Source organism: Alligator mississippiensis, chromosome 16 (assembly GCF_030867095.1).
Source record: "Alligator mississippiensis isolate rAllMis1 chromosome 16, rAllMis1, whole genome shotgun sequence".
In the NCBI taxonomy this organism is placed as follows: domain Eukaryota; kingdom Metazoa; phylum Chordata; order Crocodylia; family Alligatoridae; genus Alligator; species Alligator mississippiensis.
The window spans coordinates 30862837-30880819 of NC_081839.1; the positions used below are offsets into that span (position 1 = coordinate 30862837).

At 59.6% G+C, this 17983-nt stretch overlaps 1 protein-coding gene across 3 annotated transcripts in view; it reads left to right on the forward strand.

Moving 5' to 3' along the window:
- Positions 1-17983, forward strand: part of NECTIN1 (nectin cell adhesion molecule 1) — a 100085-nt gene that overhangs the window by 29597 nt on the left and 52505 nt on the right. For all 3 annotated transcript variants that reach the window (XR_009457945.1, XM_019487337.2, XM_006258157.4), the window contains exons 2-5: positions 11708-12058; positions 12664-12966; positions 13457-13574; positions 15067-15218. Coding sequence is in view for 2 of the 3 variants with exons in the window: in XM_019487337.2 (XP_019342882.2) it covers positions 11708-12058; positions 12664-12966; positions 13457-13574; positions 15067-15218 (924 nt within the window). In the remaining variant the exon portion in view is untranslated. The remainder of the gene's footprint in view (positions 1-11707; positions 12059-12663; positions 12967-13456; positions 13575-15066; positions 15219-17983) is intronic.

A 17983-nucleotide genomic window follows, 5' to 3' on the forward strand; every position in this document is an offset into this window, starting at 1 on the left:
TTGGGAAACAGTGCGTTGTTTTTGAATGAATAATTGAAGGGCTCTGTTTTGGGCACATTGAGCTGTGTTTCCCAGTTTTTTAACCCCTATATTACCTCCCTGGCCTCCTCCCGAAGAAGGCCTTGGCACAGGCCAAAGGGCATTTGCCAGGACTCTGCTGGACCATGTTCAGCCTAGTTTTTTTTCAACACTATTGCCATTTCTGTGGGAGCCTTTTTGCAACAGCCTCTCCAGCTGGGTGAGCAGACAGAGATGCCACGTGCACGGCTGATCTCACGAGGTTGGCACCACGAAGGATCGCCCAGCAGCCAGCATTTGCTAGCTTCCTACCTCCGCTTGCTAGCCGCAGAGGTTACTGCGTGGAGCCGAGCAGATGAACTCAAACTTCTGAGCATTTAATTTTACCGAGCAAGAGGGGAATAGCTCCAGATTAGGGGCAAATCTGCCAGCCTGTGTTGGAGGTCTGTGCTGGCTGGGCCTCTGACCCCACATCTGGACCCAGGTTGCCATCCCTGGCTCTGACCCAAGGCACTGCATCCAGCTCTGCCCCATCTGCTAACTGTTAGCAGTTGAGAACTGGACCGAATCCTCTAAGCAGCTCTCCAGGGCTCCCTGGCCAACCTCCCCTGGGTTTGGACCTTTGGCACGGTTACATTTAGAGCTGGTTCTGGCCCCAGCTGGATGATTTGGGTCTGTCTCCAGCCTGCAGGTAGCATCCGGGGCTGGGAGATGCTCTGCTCAGCATTTCAGTGCACAGCATGGGTATTTATGGCCCTGTCTTCATGCTCCAGCATCCACTGTGGTATCTGGGGACCCTCCCGAGCCCTTTTTGTGGTTGAAAACTGGGTTTTCTGGTGCTGGGCTTCTCCACCCTTCATCCTTGGGGCTGCCACTGGACTTGAGCTGGAAACCAGACCCCGAGAAGCAGCAGCTATAGGACCCAGCCTGGCTCCTGGCTGGCTGTCCCAGCAGATGACCAATGCTATGGCACGGCTCCAGGCCTCCTTGCGGTGTGCTCTTGGCAGGCCGGGCCCTGGCCGTGTGGGCTTGCAACAAGCCCAAGCCAGCTCCTTACCCAGGTGAAAACACACTGGTGAGTCACTCCATGCAACCTGTAATTCTGGCTCTCAGCGCTGGTCGGGGTGATGTCTAGCACTAGATCCCCCTGCGTTTCAGTTGCTGCTGCTTGCCTTTCACCTCCCTCGTGGCGGGAAGACGCTTGTCTGGCGAGGGGATGATCCTGTTTCTCTAACCCTAACCTCCTCCCCCACCATGTGTTCTCCTGGCACCCAGCATCGGGCCTGTCCCGTTGACTTAACTTGCAGGTTGAGGTGGGGAGAAGCTGGTCTGCCTGGCAGGGGATCCCGGAGAGGTGCATGCATCCTGTCTGGGAGAGGAGCCATTGCATTGGCCTGGCCTTGGCTGGGTTGCTTCCCATGCCCCTCTCCCCCTCGGTCAGTGAAGTGCAGTGGTGTGGGGGAGGCTGGGGTGGAAGAACCAGGGGGCTCATCTCTTCTTCACCCCCATTTTTTCCCTCCTCTTCAGCTCCCTTCCTTGCTCTCGCTGCCCCATTGCTCCTTGTGCTACCGCCCTGCTGCCTTCGTGTAGAAGGATGTGTGACCCAAGAGGACTCACCCTCTTGGGAAGGTCCCCCCTGTCCAAAGGTTTGGACCCACATCTGGATCTGGACTGTACCCCTGCCCCACTGCAAGCACATCTGTGAGTGCTAGGAGCTGGCTCTGAGTCCCGGGGGAAATCAGGGCTCCCAGCGAGGATCCCTGTTGTAACAATAGGGACCCCCTTCTCCTCCAGGAGGACAGAGATGCCCCCTCCCGCAGCCCATGGAGAGCAATGGGGAACCCACGCTGCAGAGGGAATAGAGCTGCCAAGCATGCCTGAGAGCATGGCTGCCCCATGTGCATGTCTGGCAGGGGCAGGGGCGCTCACAGTGCCCCTTCCTCAAGGGTAAATGACCTCTCCTTTGGCTGGAGGTGCATGTCTGGGAGCAGCCCTGCCATTCCCATCCTTTCCAGGCAGCCAGCAGAGCCCGTCTCCTCCTGGCTCAGTCCAGCCTCCTGGGTCCCTATGGAGCTGAGTGCATCCTGCTCACTGCCCTGCCAGTCCCAAAGGCAAAGTGGCTGCAAGGCCAAGAGCAGGGCTGCTCACGGGAGGCCTCTTTGCCAGGCTTATCTCCTCCAGACAAGTGTGATCAAGCCTTTCCCTGGGTGGTTTCCATGCTTGTTTATGGTCCTTCCAGCTGTGTTAATCCCCACCTGTGTGGCTGCTCCACGGCCCAGACATAGCTCTCATGGCACAAAAGAAGGGCAACCTCACTGCTGCTGTGGAGCTGACGAAGGCTTGGCCCCGATCCTGGCCCTGGCGGTGCTCTGCCCATCTAGACGGGCCTATTGTGGTTTGCATTTCACCAGCAAGACCAGAGCTTGTCCAGGCAAGGTAGAGAGGGAGGGTCACGGCCCCTTCCCAGGTCTCCTCCTGCCCAGTCTGCTGGAGTCAGCAGACAGGGCCTTAGCCAGGACGGGCAAGCTGGGACCTGTGCATCAGCCCCTCCTGGCACCAGGAGAGAGCCAGGACCCTGGTGCTGCAGTTGCCACTGGCGTGTAGTTGCAGCTGGGAACCTCAGGTTTCCGGCCAGTGGCTCCTGAGCAAGTCACTCGACTATGCTTGCCTCAGTTTCCCCTTCTGCAACACCAGGAGGGGAGAGGACCGTTGCACTTGGTTCACTTAGCCCTGCGAGTGCTTCTGTGAAGGGAAGGAGCCAAGTGTCGCTGCCACGGCTGAGCCCTGAGCTTGGTACAGCCTCTTCACCTGCCTGGATGGCAGGTCCCCACCTGGCACAGCACGAGGGGAACAGGCAGTCTGGGTGGGGTCAGGAATCAGGACCCTCTGGCTCTGTGGGTGGCCACTCGGCGTCTCAGGTTTCTCCACCTGCAGCACGGGGCTCACGGTCCCTCCCTGCCTGGCCGGGGTGTGGGAGGATTAGAGAGCTGCTGTTTGCAAAGCCCTTTGAAGATGTAAAGCTCCCTGTACATGCCAGGTATATCCTTGCAGGGAGGGCTGAGCGAGGCAGCGCTCCTGGAGGGAGGAGTGGAGCCAGAAGCTGCATCCCGGGCTTTGATGGAGGCTATTTGGACACGAGGCCCTAGCATGGTATACAGGGAAATAGAGGTCCGGCCTGTCCTGGGATGACTGAGGCTGGGGGAGGCAGGTTGCCTCTGGGGAGGAGAGGGGTGCTCCTTTCTCTGGGGTTGCCCCCTCCTGTTCACTGAAAATGTCTAGCGGTTCCTCAGGGCCTCTGTATCATGCCGTACTGATTCCCTACCTGCCTGCGATCCCAGCTCTTGCAGCGGTGGGAGGAATTAGCAGGCTCTCCGCGCTCCTCTCTGGCTACAGGGGAGAGGGAGAGATCAGGGGAGAGGGAGAGATCAGGGGATATGTCGATGCCAGGAGAGAGCAGGGTAGGAGAAGACAGAAGCAAGGCTGTCGTCGCAAGGGCATGAGATCAATCGTCTCTGATCTAATCACAGTGTCTCAAACCACAGGAGAGCCTGATTAGCCAGTGGCACAGAGACTTCAGTAGACACCGACCCAGTCACAGTTACTGCCCTGGGGTGAGTCCGGTCGTTTTGCACCGGTGTAGGGTTTCAAGCCCCGGACGTCGGCTCGGGAGGGTCTCCATTCCCTGTTACCCTTCAACACACATTTGGATGCTTATCTTGCTGGGATCCTATGATCCCTGCTGACTTCCTGCCCATGGGACAGGGGGCTGGACTCGATGATCCTCCGAGGTCCCTTCCAGCCCTAATGTCTGAAATCTATGAAATACCCGCTAGCCGTGGGCAGAGCAGTGTGTGTGGAAAGAGCTGGGTTTGCCGCTGTGCAGCTGGGATGGGGGGACCTTTGGGGAAGGAAGCTCCGGCCAGGGCTGAGTCAGCGCGGTTTCGGCGTTCGCTGCGTTCCCAGTGCGCTGCTCTCAGTGAGTCACCTCCCGGGCCTGGCAGGCCATGCTCCCTTCCTGCTCCCGCTCTGGGCTGCCAGCTCAGGCGCCGCTCTTCCAGGAGGTTTATTTCTGTTTGTCTTGGATCTGCCGGGGCTCAGATTCCTTTGTTTCGGAAACGAGCCCGGCTGCTGGATTACCATCCGTATCCCTCACCCCAAGCTCCCTGCCCAACCCCTCCTCCATGGCAGGGAGCGGCAGCCTTTGCACGGACCCCTGCAGCCCCATGCAGAGGCAATGTGGGGTGGAGAGTCTGGGGGTGCGGAGGGCAGCTTCCTTGCAGAGTTCGGTGCCAGTGAGCAGCAGTGGCCTCCACGGCGCTTCTTCCTGCAAGGTGATTTTGCAGTGGTCTGTTCCCACCCTGTCCTCCCCCAGCAGCTCCCAGCTGTGTCATAACATAGATGTTAGGGTTAGAAAGGACTTTAGTAGGTCACTGAGTCTGACCCCCTGCCCTGGGCAGGGCAGAGCTCCTAGCCAGGTGCTTGTCCAGTCTCTTCTTGAAGACCCCCGGTTAGGGGAGAGCACCACCTCCCTTGGCACCCCTTACTATGAAGAATTTTTTTCTAATGTCCAACCTAAATCGGCCAGGAGTGAGTCAAGGGGGACCGAGAGGGATGGGATGTGGGGAGACGGGTCACCAGAGGCTACGGGGGCAGATGGAGCTGGGGAGAAGGGCAGGCTTGGACAGAGCAGCAGCCCTGGCGCAGGTGCGGCCAAGGCGAGGGCAGCGTGGTACCCCGTGCCGACGTGTGGGAACCGGCCGCGCTGGGGAGGGATTAGCCGGCAGGCCCGTGGGCGGGGCGGGCACGGAGCAGCCTTTGTGCTTTGTTGCTGAGCTGGGGCTTTTGCAGGTTTGTTGCGGGAAGGCCTGGCCCAGCTGTGTCAGCACTTCCCGCCCGGCCCCGCGCTGACGGCGGTTCGAGGTGGGGGCTGCCGCGGGGAGACGGCGGGGCTGCGGCTGAGGAGAGCCGGGAGGGGAACTCCACCTCCACAGCCTGCCACACGCTTGGGCTCCTGCTCTGCCCCTGCCTGGCTGTGCGGCCTTGGTCATGTCACCTCCCTTCTCTGGGCCTCTTTCTACCCTGTAGTTGACCTGTGATCTTCTAGGGGCAAGGACTGCCTGTTGCTCTGTGTCCGTTCAGCGCCCAGTATTACCGGGCCCCAGGGGCTACCCTCATCCAGCACCCCCTGCACCTTTCCTATGACAGCTCTTTATCGGCTGAGGGGCAGCCGACCTGGGCCACCGAGTCCCTGTGCCTCGGCCTCATATTGGAGGTACAAGGGGGTGCCCGAACTTGCAGCGTCCTCTCTTTGTCCCTGCCGTGGTCTCAGTGCTGTTCCACCCCAATGTGGGCGCTCCTCGTCGGGACACAGCCGTGGCCCCTGGGCTGCAATCGCGTCACATCTGGCTGCCCTCCTGCCTCAGTCCCCATGCACTGCTTGCCCCCCTCTCTCTGCTCACCAGCTAAGCAGGTTCCCAAAGGGGATGAATCTTGCTTTGGAAGGGAGACGGGCTGGGGAAGACGAGCCCGCGGCAGGAAGTGGGGCTTCGGTTAGTCATTACCGAGCACACTCTCCTCCATCAGAGCCAAGCCAGTGACTAAGCATGAGGTGGTGAGAGCCGCCGCCTCTCGGGAAAAGTGCGGGGCAAGTTTCTGAGGAATTATAATCAAAGCAAATTTCGCTCAGCAAGGGGAAAGGGGCAGCTCTCACCCTCTTGGCTGGGACCCAGCGGAAATTACTACATCTAGCTGCTCCAAAATCCCCCTCCTTCGTGCTCTCAGTTGCATTCAGGCTCCTCTTTAGCTTCCCCTTCCCTAAAGCAGGCTCGGTGCTGTGGTGAGCTGTCACATGCCTCGTGTGTCCTGCCCCAGAGATAGCTGAACAACTCTGTCCTGATGTGGGTGTAGCACCGCATTCGGCGCCGGCAGCGTGGGTTGGGGGCACCCAGCTGCTTTGGGGTTGGGGTGCTTTGGGGATGCTCTTCTGGTGCTGGAGAGAAGTGGGCAGTGAGGCATGGGATGCAGTCCCTGCACCTTCCCTGTCACCCACTTCGTGTCAGCTAGAGGCACAAAGGCCACCAACGCCTTTGACCCCGGTGACACCGGCATCAGCAAGGCACAGATGCTGTTGCCACACCACGGGGGTGTCTCACCGGGCGGATGCCAAGGGCTGTTTCAGTGCCCTCGGGGCACGATGACTATCTGGGAGCAGAAGGGAGGGATCGGGGTGGGCTGGGCCTGTGCCGAGTTGTGCAAAGCGGTGTGGGGTTCACATGGTTCATGCTAACAAAGAGGCTTTGAGCGGGTCCTCCATGCTGCGCCAGCGTGCACCGATCCATGCGCTCCCTAGCCAAGGGGGCACTCCTGGGGCTCCAGGCATCACGGCAGCCCATCTCCCAAACACAGAGCCCAGCTGCTAGGTGAAGCAGGAGAAGATTTTAGCAAGGGCAGGCCTGAGTTCAACCTGCTGCTTGCCTCAATGGAGCCTGCCCTGCCTGGAGCTGCAGAGACATGGTGGTTGCTTAGATCACTATTGCCCCTCTCTTTCCCCTGGCTGTGCACACCAGTGTCACAGCCGTCCTGGTGCGACGCACCATTCCATGTGACACAGCGTGGCGGGCCAGCACTGCATCCCTCGGGCCTTCGCCGCTGGGGCCATCTTGCCGCTTGTTCTCGTCTTCCTTGGGGGGGCAGAGCCGGGGACTCCCCAGGGACAGGCCGGAGCTGGCAGACCATACAAGGAGGCTGTGCCCTGGGAGGGCATGGCCAGAGCAGGGCATGGGTGTGTCGGGGAGAGGACGGGGATGCTGCGAGCTAGTCCCTTGGAGCCCAGTCTGCCTCCTGATCCCAAGCCCTTGGCCTCGGGTCTGGATGCAGGAGGAAGGGATGGAGCTGGTGACCCCGGCAGTTCATTCCCATCCTCACACACCCAGACTGTGCCTCCCAGGCCCCGCCAGTGCCCCGGGGTGCTCTGGGCCGCGTGCCAGGCAGAGCCAGCAGCATGACCCAGTGCATGTCTGAGAACGGGGCGATCTGGGACAACCCACACAAGCCGCTTCAGAAGCCGGGGTCTGCACTGATGCAGTTTTGAGCCCAGCTGGCCCTACCCTCCAGCACATGAAGTTTGTGAGATGACTTGGCCGGGGCACTCTCTGGGGTATGCGGCTAATTCTGCCCAGCAGCCAGGCTTGGGTCCAGGCACCAGGCACCTATAGATGTGGCAAGGAGGTAGCAGGGAGCTGGGCCTGGCCCCATCCCACATGGCCCCCACAAGCCGAGCTGAGGCTGTGGTAGTCTTTGTCTCTCACACGCTCTCTGAGTCCCGTCAATTATTTGTGCATTTGCCCTGATGAATTATTGAGCGTGGCATGGGCCAAGGGCGCCAAGCCAGCCAGTCTCAATCACCTTGCAAGCTAACGCCCTGAGAGCCCCCGGGCTGCACAGGAGCACGCTGGTCTCAGAGGTGTCTCTGCAATGTCCTGCAACGTCCTTTGCTCTGGCTGACCCCATTCAGGCAGGGCTGGGGCATCCCCCCTAAGCTGGGGGAGAGGGGGCTTTTCCTGCCCCTCCAAGGCGCTGTAGGGAGTCACTTGGGAGGAAACGTGATTTCCTCCCTGGGGTTGTTTTCCTTGGATTCCTCCCCGTTGCAGCCTCTAGAAAGCTGGAATGTGTTTGCCTTTCAGAGGTGCATGTAGGAGCCTGAACCCAGCCCTGGCAGCCGTCAGACATGTGTGGCCAGCTCCTTGGCTGGGATCCGGCAGCCTGGCTCGGTTGGCGCAGTCATGTCATGTTCAGGACATTTCTTCAGAATCACCCAGGTCCACGCCTGCACGGACGGGTCCATGCATCCAGCTGACATGTACTCGCTTGGCCGTAGGCCCTTATGCTCCAGATCCCAGACCGCTGCACTCTGTACAGGGTTTCAGCCCCTCCTGCTCCATCTCCTTGTACCCCAGCCCTGACTTGCTGCCGATTCCTGCGCCCTTTCTCCTGGCTCTTCTTCCACTCTGTGCCCACGTGTCGAGTCCCTGCTTCTTTCCCCAAGACTCCAGCGGTGGTCGAGGGAATCCTCTTGGCTTGGAGAGACCGGACCAAACAGATCAATAGACCCTCCAAGACAGGACAGCAAAGCAGAGCCAAGTATGAGGAGGAGCTTCGTGGGGAATAGGGTCGTCTGTCTCTCTAGGACACGCAGCTCCCAGCAAAGAGTCATCTGTAGTGCCCTTGGGGAGCTCAGCAGACAGGGCAGTCCCTGGCTAGGAGGCACTGGGAGCTTGCTGGCCAGGCTCAGCCGCTGGCCGGGGGGTGTTGGATGCTGCCCACGTCCAGCTCTCTGGACTCTGCCTTGCACCTGGGCCTTGCTGCTGGAGGTCAGTTCACACCTCATGTGACAATGCCAGGGGCTCTGCCCCGTTGGCCTGTGCAGTGGTCTGTAACGCATGGCATCGAGTTTTCACTGAGTCCCACCCTTAGCCGTCCCCCTAGCAGGGAGATGCTCCGGGACAGCTCTGCAGCTAATGTCCATGGCACATCACGAGGTGTTTGAGTCCAGACTTCCAGCCCCTGAACCCACGCCCCATGGGTGGGTTTTGGTCCTTCAGGACAAGCCGAGGCCCATGGGGTTGTGGTGCTGAGGCAGGGCGGGAGCCAGCTGTGCCCTCACCCCAGCCTTGCAGCCAAGCGCTTGCTTTGAGAACCAGTGCTTGTTGACGAGGGATCTTGCCGGCGGCAGAGCCAACCTGCCTGGGCTGGCAGCTCTTCAACCAGGAGGTGGGGCTGGCGCTGGGAACCCACCCACCTCTGGCCTCTCCGCGCACCTACCTCCCCCAGCCGGGAGCTGGCAGGAGGCTGTTCCCAGGCCCTTGGCTACGTGATGGCTCTATGCGTCAACGAGCCCCCACACGCTCTGCGGGGATGTGAACGCTTCGGAGCCAGGCGGCTGGGCAGGGCTGGCCCTCCCCGTTGCAGGTGTTTGCAGCTCTCATCCCGGTAGAGGAAGCAGAGCAGAGCAAGGTGGAGGCAATCGTTGCACCCCCACCCTTCCTAGAAACTCATCGTGGTGCCACGAAACACAGCCAGTGCAGCCTCCCTCTGCCTCCCACGCTGCTGCACCCAGAGCAGGTCCCTGGCCCCAGTGCCTGGGCATGCATGCCTGCCCTGCATTAGGAGCTGCCTTGCCCAGATGTTCTCCATGTGGCACTGGGGAGCTTGGTCATTAGCCTTTCTAACCCAGGCATGCCCAGGAGGGGCAATGCTCCTCACTGCCTGCCCTCACCCAGCATCTCAGGGCTTTGCTGCAGTGCTGCTGAGCTGCATCTTCAGCTCAGAGGCTCCTGGCTGCATATAGCAGAGCGTCTGGTAGTCCCAGCCGTGCTGAGCAAGCGGCATGGTGTGAGGTGGACTGGAGCCGGATGCAGGGGAGCATGCCCAGGGCCTGAGCAGGCAGGCGTAACTGCAGCCCTGCTGGGGTCAGCAAACATAGGCCTTTTGCAGAAGGGTGTTGGGCTGCCCCTGGGGTTGGCAGAGGTGGCAGCTGCAGAGAGAGGGAGAGAGGCTGTGCAGCAGGCACAGAGCAAAATGCCGGAGGGGGTGTGCATGAGGACACATGGGCATGCAGTGTGTGCATGCGGGAGCTGTGCACACCTTGTATGAAAGGCATGGGAAGGAGGATCAGCTTGCCCAGTCACGTGTGTGCACGCTTGTAGGAGATTGTGCATGCACAGGTGTGTGTCTGAAGGGGTGCCGGGCATGTACACCTATGTGCATGGGTGTGCATTACTAAGGGCACCATGAGAGGTAGCGGAGCAGAAACTGGCTGTAAAGTCTTCCTGTTCCTAGATTTCTTCCACTCCTCCTTCTCTGCCTCTGGCCCCTCTCATTCACCCCCATCCCTTTCTCACCCCTCACTCTATGCCTGCTCCCCACCACTGCCCTCTCTCCCCTTCGCTGAGTGGCCGGCCCGGCTCCATTGCTGCACACGCGTGCTCCAGACTCCTCCAGAAGGGTGCAAGCAGAACCAGCTTTTCCAGTTCTCAACAGTTTGTACCTCCATTGTGTTTCCAGTCTAAATACCAGCTGCATCATTTTTGGAGCCTTATCTTTAAGCATACAGCTTAGGGAGGATTGGGGGATGGGGGGAGGAGGGTAGCCAGCAATGAATCAAAAAGTTGGGGCTTCTGGGAGACTTTTCTTTTCCCTCTGCAGGGAGAGGAATCACCTGAGACAAAAATAATAATCATTAAAGAACATCGTGCAACTTCCCCGCACACCTTTCATCTCTGCTTTGCAAAACCTTTGTGTAGCCCATTGCTTCATCTGCTTCCAAAATGAGGCCGCCCCTGGGTTGGAGCGAAGCAGGTTTTTGTTAGAGGAAGGCGACAGGAGCAGTCAGCAAGTGAGGAGTGTTCAGGGGGATCATCCGGGGTGCAGGGACATTGCCCCACTCCTGTTCTGCCTGCTGTGACTCTGAGAAGTTCCTTCATTTGTTTGAATAGGAGTTGGGCAGGTTTTTCATGAACGCAGCGTGTATGGGTCTTGGTACATGTGTGTGCTGGCTAGGGGTGGATGCATGAGCAGTGCCTGGATGTGCACGCGTGCATCAGTGTACACGTGTGCGTACACTGGACCTTTATGGGGACTCCATTTGTATGCCATTATATAGAATCATAAAAAATGAGGGGTGCAAGGGACTTCAGGAGGTCACCTAGTCCACTCCCCTGCTCAAAGCGGGACCAGCCTCAACTAGATCATCCCAGCCAAGGCTTTGTCCCATCTCAGTCTTCTCTTCTGCAGATTAAATCAGCCCAGTTCCCTCAGCCTCTCCTCCCAAGTCATGTCCCCCAGTCCCCCAACCATTTTTGTTGCTCTCTGCTGGACTCTCTCCAATTTGTCCACATCCTTTCTGTAGTGGGGGGCCCAGAACTAAACACAGGACTCCAGATGCGGCCTCCCCAGTGCTGAATAGAGGGGAGAATCACTTCCCTCGATCTGCTGGCAATGCTCCTACCAGTGCAGCCCAGGATGCCCTTAGCCCTCTTTGCAACAAGGGCACACTGCTGGCTCATTCAGTTTATTGTCCCCTGTCACCCCCAGGTCCTTGCCTGCAGAGCTGCTGGTGCATAGGATTGCTCCATCCTAAAAGCAGGACTTTGCACTTGATTTTTTATTGAACCTCCTGATATTTCTTTGGTCCAATCCTCCAGTTTGCCATGATGTTCCCCAAGTGTGAGGCATCAGCTCTTTGTGCACCCTCCTGCCCTGCAAGGGTGATCAGGGGCTCAAAGTGCCGCTCGGATGCTAGCCCGCATTGGTTGGCTGCTGGGAGTGTCCTGGGCGGCTGTGGAGGGGAGGGTTGGATTACAGCCGGCTGTGGTGGATGGGGTGGAGTTTGCCCTACACCCAGAAGTGGGACTGGCAGAAGCTGCTGTCACCCCCACTACCAGGCCCTTGTAGGAGATGCCAAGAGCCCAGTCAGCCCTGGCATAAATAGCATCGTTACTCCAGGGGCTCCATCCTGCAGAGGAGTGACTGCAGGAATGGGCTGCATGTATCTACTGCCTAACAACCTACTAGATGTATGGGGCACCTGCAGGTCAGGGGGGCTGTGGGGGAGTCCCTGGCCTGGGGTGGGAGCTGGATGGGTTAGTGCCCACGTATCTCCCCCTTTACCAAGCCCTCTGTGTCATTGCAGGGCTGCAAGCTCAGACTGTCCTGGTCAATGACACCGTCTCGGGCTTCATCGGGACGGACGTGGTCCTGCACTGCAGCTTCACCAACCCACTGCCCAACGTGAAGATCACGCAGGTGACGTGGCAGAAAGCCACCAACGGCTCCAAGCAGAACGTGGCCATCTACAACCCCGCCATGGGCGTCTCCATCCTCTCTCCCTACAAGGGCCGTGTCAAATTCCTGAACCCCTCCTTCCAGGATGGCACCATCCAGCTGTTCCGGCTGCAGCTGGACGACGAAGGCGTCTACATCTGCGAGTTCGCCACCTTCCCCACCGGCAACCGGGAAAGTCAGCTCAACCTCACCGTGCTGGGTATGGCATGGACAGGGTGCAGGGCCCTGGTCACTACCCTCGACCCGCTACCCTCAGAGCCCATGGGGTGCGGCGATCCTGGCTTTAAATCCCACCCCTCGAGCTGCTTCTCTGCAGTGCAGCCCCTGAAGGGTGCCCTGCTGCTGGTGGGACTCGGGATGCCTGGGTTCTCTCACCCATGCATGGCAGTCCCTTGGCATGAGTCGCTTCCCCTCTCCAAGCTTTGGCTCTCCAATCTATAATGCCAGGATGACAGCCGTGACCTATTTCCCATGGGTGAGGCCAGGCAGGATTTGCCTGGGGATTTGCATTTTGAAAGACTCTGGGGAGACACGAAGCATGACGTGGTGCTCTCCAGCCCAGGCTGGTATGGGGCGGAGTTGCCTTTGTGGGGTCCCCCACAAAGCTGCCTCCAAGGGGATCTCCTTGCTCCAACTCAAGGGTGTGGATTTGGAGCTCACCCTCCAGCCTGTGCTCACCCATCAAAGGTGACACCCTGCAAGGTTACTGCAGGCGGGAAGGTCGGCCAGGGCTGGGGCCAGGCAGACAGCGGCAGGTCTCTCACCATCCCGTTGTTCCCTCTTCTCCACCCTGCCTCTCTGCAGCCAAGCCCAACAACTGGATGGAGGGTACCACGCGGCCCCTCATCGCCCGGGTCGGCATGACGGAGAAGATCCTGGTGGCCACCTGCACCTCCTCCAACGGGAAGCCTCCCAGCAGCGTGACCTGGGACACCACGCTCAAGGGAGCGGCCGAGTTCCAGGAGATCCGCAACACCAACGGCACCGTCACGGTGATCAGCCGGTACCGCCTCGTGCCCAGCCGCGAGGCCCATCGCCAGCAGCTCATGTGCATCGTCAACTACCAGCTGGACCGCTTCACCGACAGCATCACCCTCAACGTGCAGTGTAAGCACCGGGGCGGGGGGGCCGCGAGGCTGTAGCGCCTGGATCCACCAGTCTGGAGGGGCGGGAGTGGTACCAGCTTTCAACTCCAAAAAAGGATGGAGTGGTCTGTTCTCCGTGGGGGCAGATGGCAGGACAAGGAGCAATGGGCTCAAGCTGCAGCAAGGGAAGTTAAGGTTGGATATTAGGAAGAACTTTCTCATGAGGAGGGTAGTAAAGCATTGGAACAGGTTAGCCAGAGAGGTGGTGCAGTCTCCATCCTTGAAGGTTTTTAAGACCTGGCTAGGATAATGTAGTTGGGGCTGGTCCTGCTTTGAGCAGAGGGTTGGACTAGTTGTGATCTCCTGAGGTGCCTTTCCCCCACCTCATCTTCTGACTCTATGATTCAAAGAGCGGGGAGAACAGGTGCGGCTCCTCTCCTCTCGGACAGGAAGCCAGCGGTCCCCTCGAATAACCACTATCCTCTGCCCTGCCCTGCTCTCCCCCCTCACAGATGAGCCGGAGGTCACCATTGAGGGCTTTGACGGCAACTGGTTCCTGAACCGCAAGGACGTGAAGCTGACGTGCAAATCTGACGCCAACCCTCCTGCCACCAGCTACCAATGGAAGCTGTAAGTACCCGCCATCCTGCCCCTCAAATGCAGGGCCTGGCCCTGCCACTGGCCATGCCTCCAGGGCAGCTGCAGGCCATGCTAGCATGGAGTCCTAAGGGCATGTGAGGTCTTGGGCAGAGCAGGCTTTGCAAGCGGGAGGGTGATGGTTCACGTGGCCTGTCTCAAATGCAGTACCACACTGCTCAGGGATGGGGGGTTTGTCCAGAGGGTCAGAGGTGGGTGCTAACACTGCCTTAGAGATGGGAGCCCTCTCTGAGGCCACCCAAGGGCACAACAGGCTGGGATGGGCAACCCCAGGGCCCCTCCATTGCAACCAGAGTGGTGCAGGCAGTAGGTGAAGAGCAGGCAGCTTCGACCTAGCTCAGTACAGTATCTTGCGTTTTGGGTGGGCATTAACTGGGCAGCATCATGAGATAAGCCGACAAGGCCCCTGAGAACAGGGAGAGCCGGTGAGCAGGGGTGGCGGGAGGGGGCCAGAGTCAGGAGAGGAGCAGAAAATGCTGCCCACACCTAGCAAAGGCAAGGCCTGTGGTGGGGGGTATTATCCGGTTCAGGGAAGACCGAGCTGCCCCTCTGAGAAGGGTTGCAGGCCCGCGGTCCCTGACACCGTGCAGCTGGATGCTGCGTGTTGTCTCCTGGCACCACTGGGGCATGAAGTCTCCATCTGCCGGAGCTCGTGTGGAGCAGCTCCTCCGTCTGCCGGCGCAGCCCTGGCTCGGGAAAGAGCGCAGCCGCAGCACCACAAGACACACATGCACACACATGCATGTGGAGGAGAGCAGCAGCAAGTGGTGGGAAAGGTCGCCCTGGCTCTGCACAGACCCCTGCCATCCTCCCCACCCACCGGGCACACAGGCTGAATATCCCCCCTGTGTGACAGGCACGGAAACTGAGGCACGAGGCACTGCCACTTCCTGGATCAGACAGCTTGAAGCACACGTCTGGGCAGGATGTTCCTCTGCCGGGTCTGCCCACTCCCCTGGGAAGCTTGAGCAGGCTGCAGGGGTCCGGGGATCTTGCTGGCCTTTCCCGGGAGGGTTGGCAGACCCTGCATCCATCCAGCTCTCCATGTTCAGGCCCTAAATGTAAAGGCCCTAAACCTTTTCCCACCTCCCAGAGTGGATCGGATCAGGCAGGGAGGGAGGGGTATCCCCAGCATTGGCATAGCCAGTGCTGTATGTGAGGGCACAGCAGTGCCCCCAGAGTCCCTAGCCAGCCCAGCTGGCCATAGCACTGGTCCTTATACCCAAGACCCAGGCCCACAGTGTCCTGCAGGGCTGACAAGTCAGCTAACCTGGACTGGCCCACCCTGATTTTACACACGGGGAAACTGAGGCACAGAAAGCCTCCTACCAGAGGCTGGACAGCGCAGCTGAGCTGTGACTTTGCCAAAGGCTGGGAAGCCACAGAGACACAGGCGCACGCCCAGGTGCAGCCCACGCCACAACCCCCCACCTCTGGGAACCAACCCCCTGCTGTCTCGCTGCAGGCTGAATGGGTCGCTGCCCGAAAACGTGGAGATCCAGAACAACACGCTCTTCTTCAAAGGCCCCGTCTCCCACAGCCTGGCTGGGACGTACATCTGTGAGGCCACCAACACCATCGGCACACGGTCGGGCCTGGTGGAAGTCAATGTCACAGGTAGGAAGACGCTTGGGGAGCGTGGGGACGGGTCCGAGCCACTGGTGAACCACCAGCAAACTCCTTCCAGAGCCTGCGTGAGCCTCTCCTCCCAGACCCAGGCTCTCCCCAGGGTCACAGCAGCCGTGGAGGCAGCGCTCTGCTGTTCCCTGCACTATGCCTGTGTGTTTCCGGAGTGGTTTTGGCTCGGGTTTTGTTTCATCTCCTCGTGCTCTCTCCCTCTCATACGGCGGAGCTGGTTTGATCTTTTCTCCCCTTGTTTTCCTTTCCGCTTCTGGTTCAAAGCGACTAATGGAAGTATTACGGCTCTGATGTGCAGTGAGAAATGCGGGAGGCGAGGATGGCTGACGGGAGCAGGGAAGGGAGAGGACAGTGGTGTGCTTCCTAGCGAAGCAGTTGCGTGCAAAGCCTTGCATGTGCAGGACTTGTGCTGGAGCCTGCTGCTCATTGTCACGGTCTTGGAATAGGCTCAGCTGATAGCCCAGCAGTGCACTTTTCATTTCAGTGCTTCTCTGCCCACCTGCCAGCTCTGCCATCTCACAGAGCTGGGGGGAGAGGCTGCAAGGACATATGTTGCTTCCTCAGAGCTGCGGGACGAAGGGACATCGGGGGGTCTGGGCAGCAGGGAAGCAATGTCATGAGATGTCATGTGAGCCATAGGGAGCCATGTACTATCTTGAGCATTGGTCTACCAAGGGAGCGCAGTGTCAAGGTTATGTCAAAGGTAGGAAATCAAGACCCAGGTAGACAAAGCCTTGGCTGGGATGATGTAGTTGGGGCTGGTCCTGCTCTGAGCAGGGGTTGGACTAAGTGTGACCTCCTGAGGTCCCTTCCCACCCTCATTTTCTGTGTGACATCAGGAGAGGTTGGGATAACATCGAAGTGGGGAAGTGAAGCATTACGCTTGCGGTTGAATAGCAGGGAGTGAAGAAGACATTGAGAGGTGATGGGCAACTTCCAAAAGGAAGATGCGATCTTGTGTGTTTGTGTTAATGGCAGGGAGGGGAAAGGACATCACAGCTGAGAAAAGAAGGACTCATGGCTCATGATGGTCTCATGGCTGAGAAAAGAAGGACCCTCTTGCATGATAGGCTTATGGAGGAGGGGAAGTGATTTTGCACAGCCATGAGCTGGTAGCTGAGGACCCATCTGCTCGCTCTGGAGTCTCGGTGTCTGCAGCAGGACATGGTAGTGTGCGCCGGGGGCTGCAGCAGGCCGTGGCGGTGTGCACTGGGGGCTGCAGCGGGACGTGGCGGTGTGCGCTGGGGGCTGCAGCAGGACGTGGCGGTGTGTTTATTGGGGGCTGCAGCGGGATGTGGCGGTGTGCGCTGGGGGCTGCAGCGGGACGTGGCGGTGTGTGCACTGGGGGCTGCAGCGGGACGTGGCGGTGTGTGCACTGGGGGCTGCAGCGGGACGTGGCGGTGTGCTCCAGGGTCTGCAGCGGGACATTGTGGTGTGCTCTTGGGGCTGCAGCGGGACGTGGCGGCATGCGCACCAAGGGCTGCAGCAGGACGTGGCGGCGTGCGCACCGAGGGCTGCAGCGGGACGTGGCGGCGTGCGCACCGAGGGCTGCAGCGGGACGTGGCGGCGTGCGCAGCGGGATGTGGTGGTTTGTGCACTGGGGGCTGCAGTGGGATGTGGCGGTTTGTGCACTGGGGGCTGCAGAAGGATGTGGCCCTGGGCGCTGGGGGATGCAGTGCCTGCACTCTGTGGCTGTGCTGGGATGTGTCTTCTATTGGAAGGAAGTGACCAAACACCATGACTAACATTGCCAGTGTTGTGCCTCCATCTGTGAAGAAGCCACGTGCCTCCAGCACCCTGAAGAGAAGCCCACCTAGCTACTGTGGTGCCAAGCAGGGTGCAAATGCCTAGATAGCAGAGCTTAGCAGTGGCAGCCCCCAGCTGAGTGGAGACAGTGGCTGGTGTCTCAGAAGGCCCCTTTGCAGCCTGTTCCCTGGCAGGGGGCCACGGGGGCTTGTGACCAGTCACTGACCCTGGGTGACAAGGGACCCTGGAGCTCACAAGCCTGCAGCCAAGTGGGCTGGGGAACAAGTGCGCCTTCTCCTTTCTGTAAGCACGACAGAGAGCCCAAGCGCTGCCATGTTATTATGTATGAGGACAGGGTTAATGAGGTGCATGGCTGATGGGGGAAGTTTCCTGGCCTTGGAGAGTGTGACTGGGGAGGTGGGACAGGCCTCCCTGCACTGGCAGGTCTAGACAAAGGGCTTTGCAGCCTCAGCACACCCGGGTCCCCTTCCTGGAGCGGGCGCAGGGTGACCTTGGTCACTTGTCGGCACATTGCCAGTTGCAGCCACTGAGCCCAGGGCTGGGTGCCAGGGGAGCACAGAGCCATGCTAGCCCCGCCACCCCTCGCTGTGGCCAGCCCACTGGGGCCAGCGTTCTCCAAAGCAGGCCCAGGCTCCCAGCTGCTTCGCTCTTTGGAGAGCAGCAGAGCCAGCTGAGGCCCGGGTCTCAGAGGAGCTGAGCCCCTACGGCTCCGATTCTCCCCTGGCCGCTGCGTGCTCGGCAGTGCTGAAAATTAGCCCCTGGGTGACTCCAACCAAGCACCTGACATCAGGAGAGCGCTGGCTTTGACATCCCTCTGCCCCAGCTCAAGCGCAGGGGTGAGGACTCTTGCTTGCCTTTGTCAAGGGCTCAGATGGATGGGCATGAAGCGTGCCATGCAGATGCTGAATGCTCTTCCTTTAGTACTGTGGCAACTGCTGCAGTGATGCTGTCTATCTTGGGGTTGGTGCTGTCCTTCT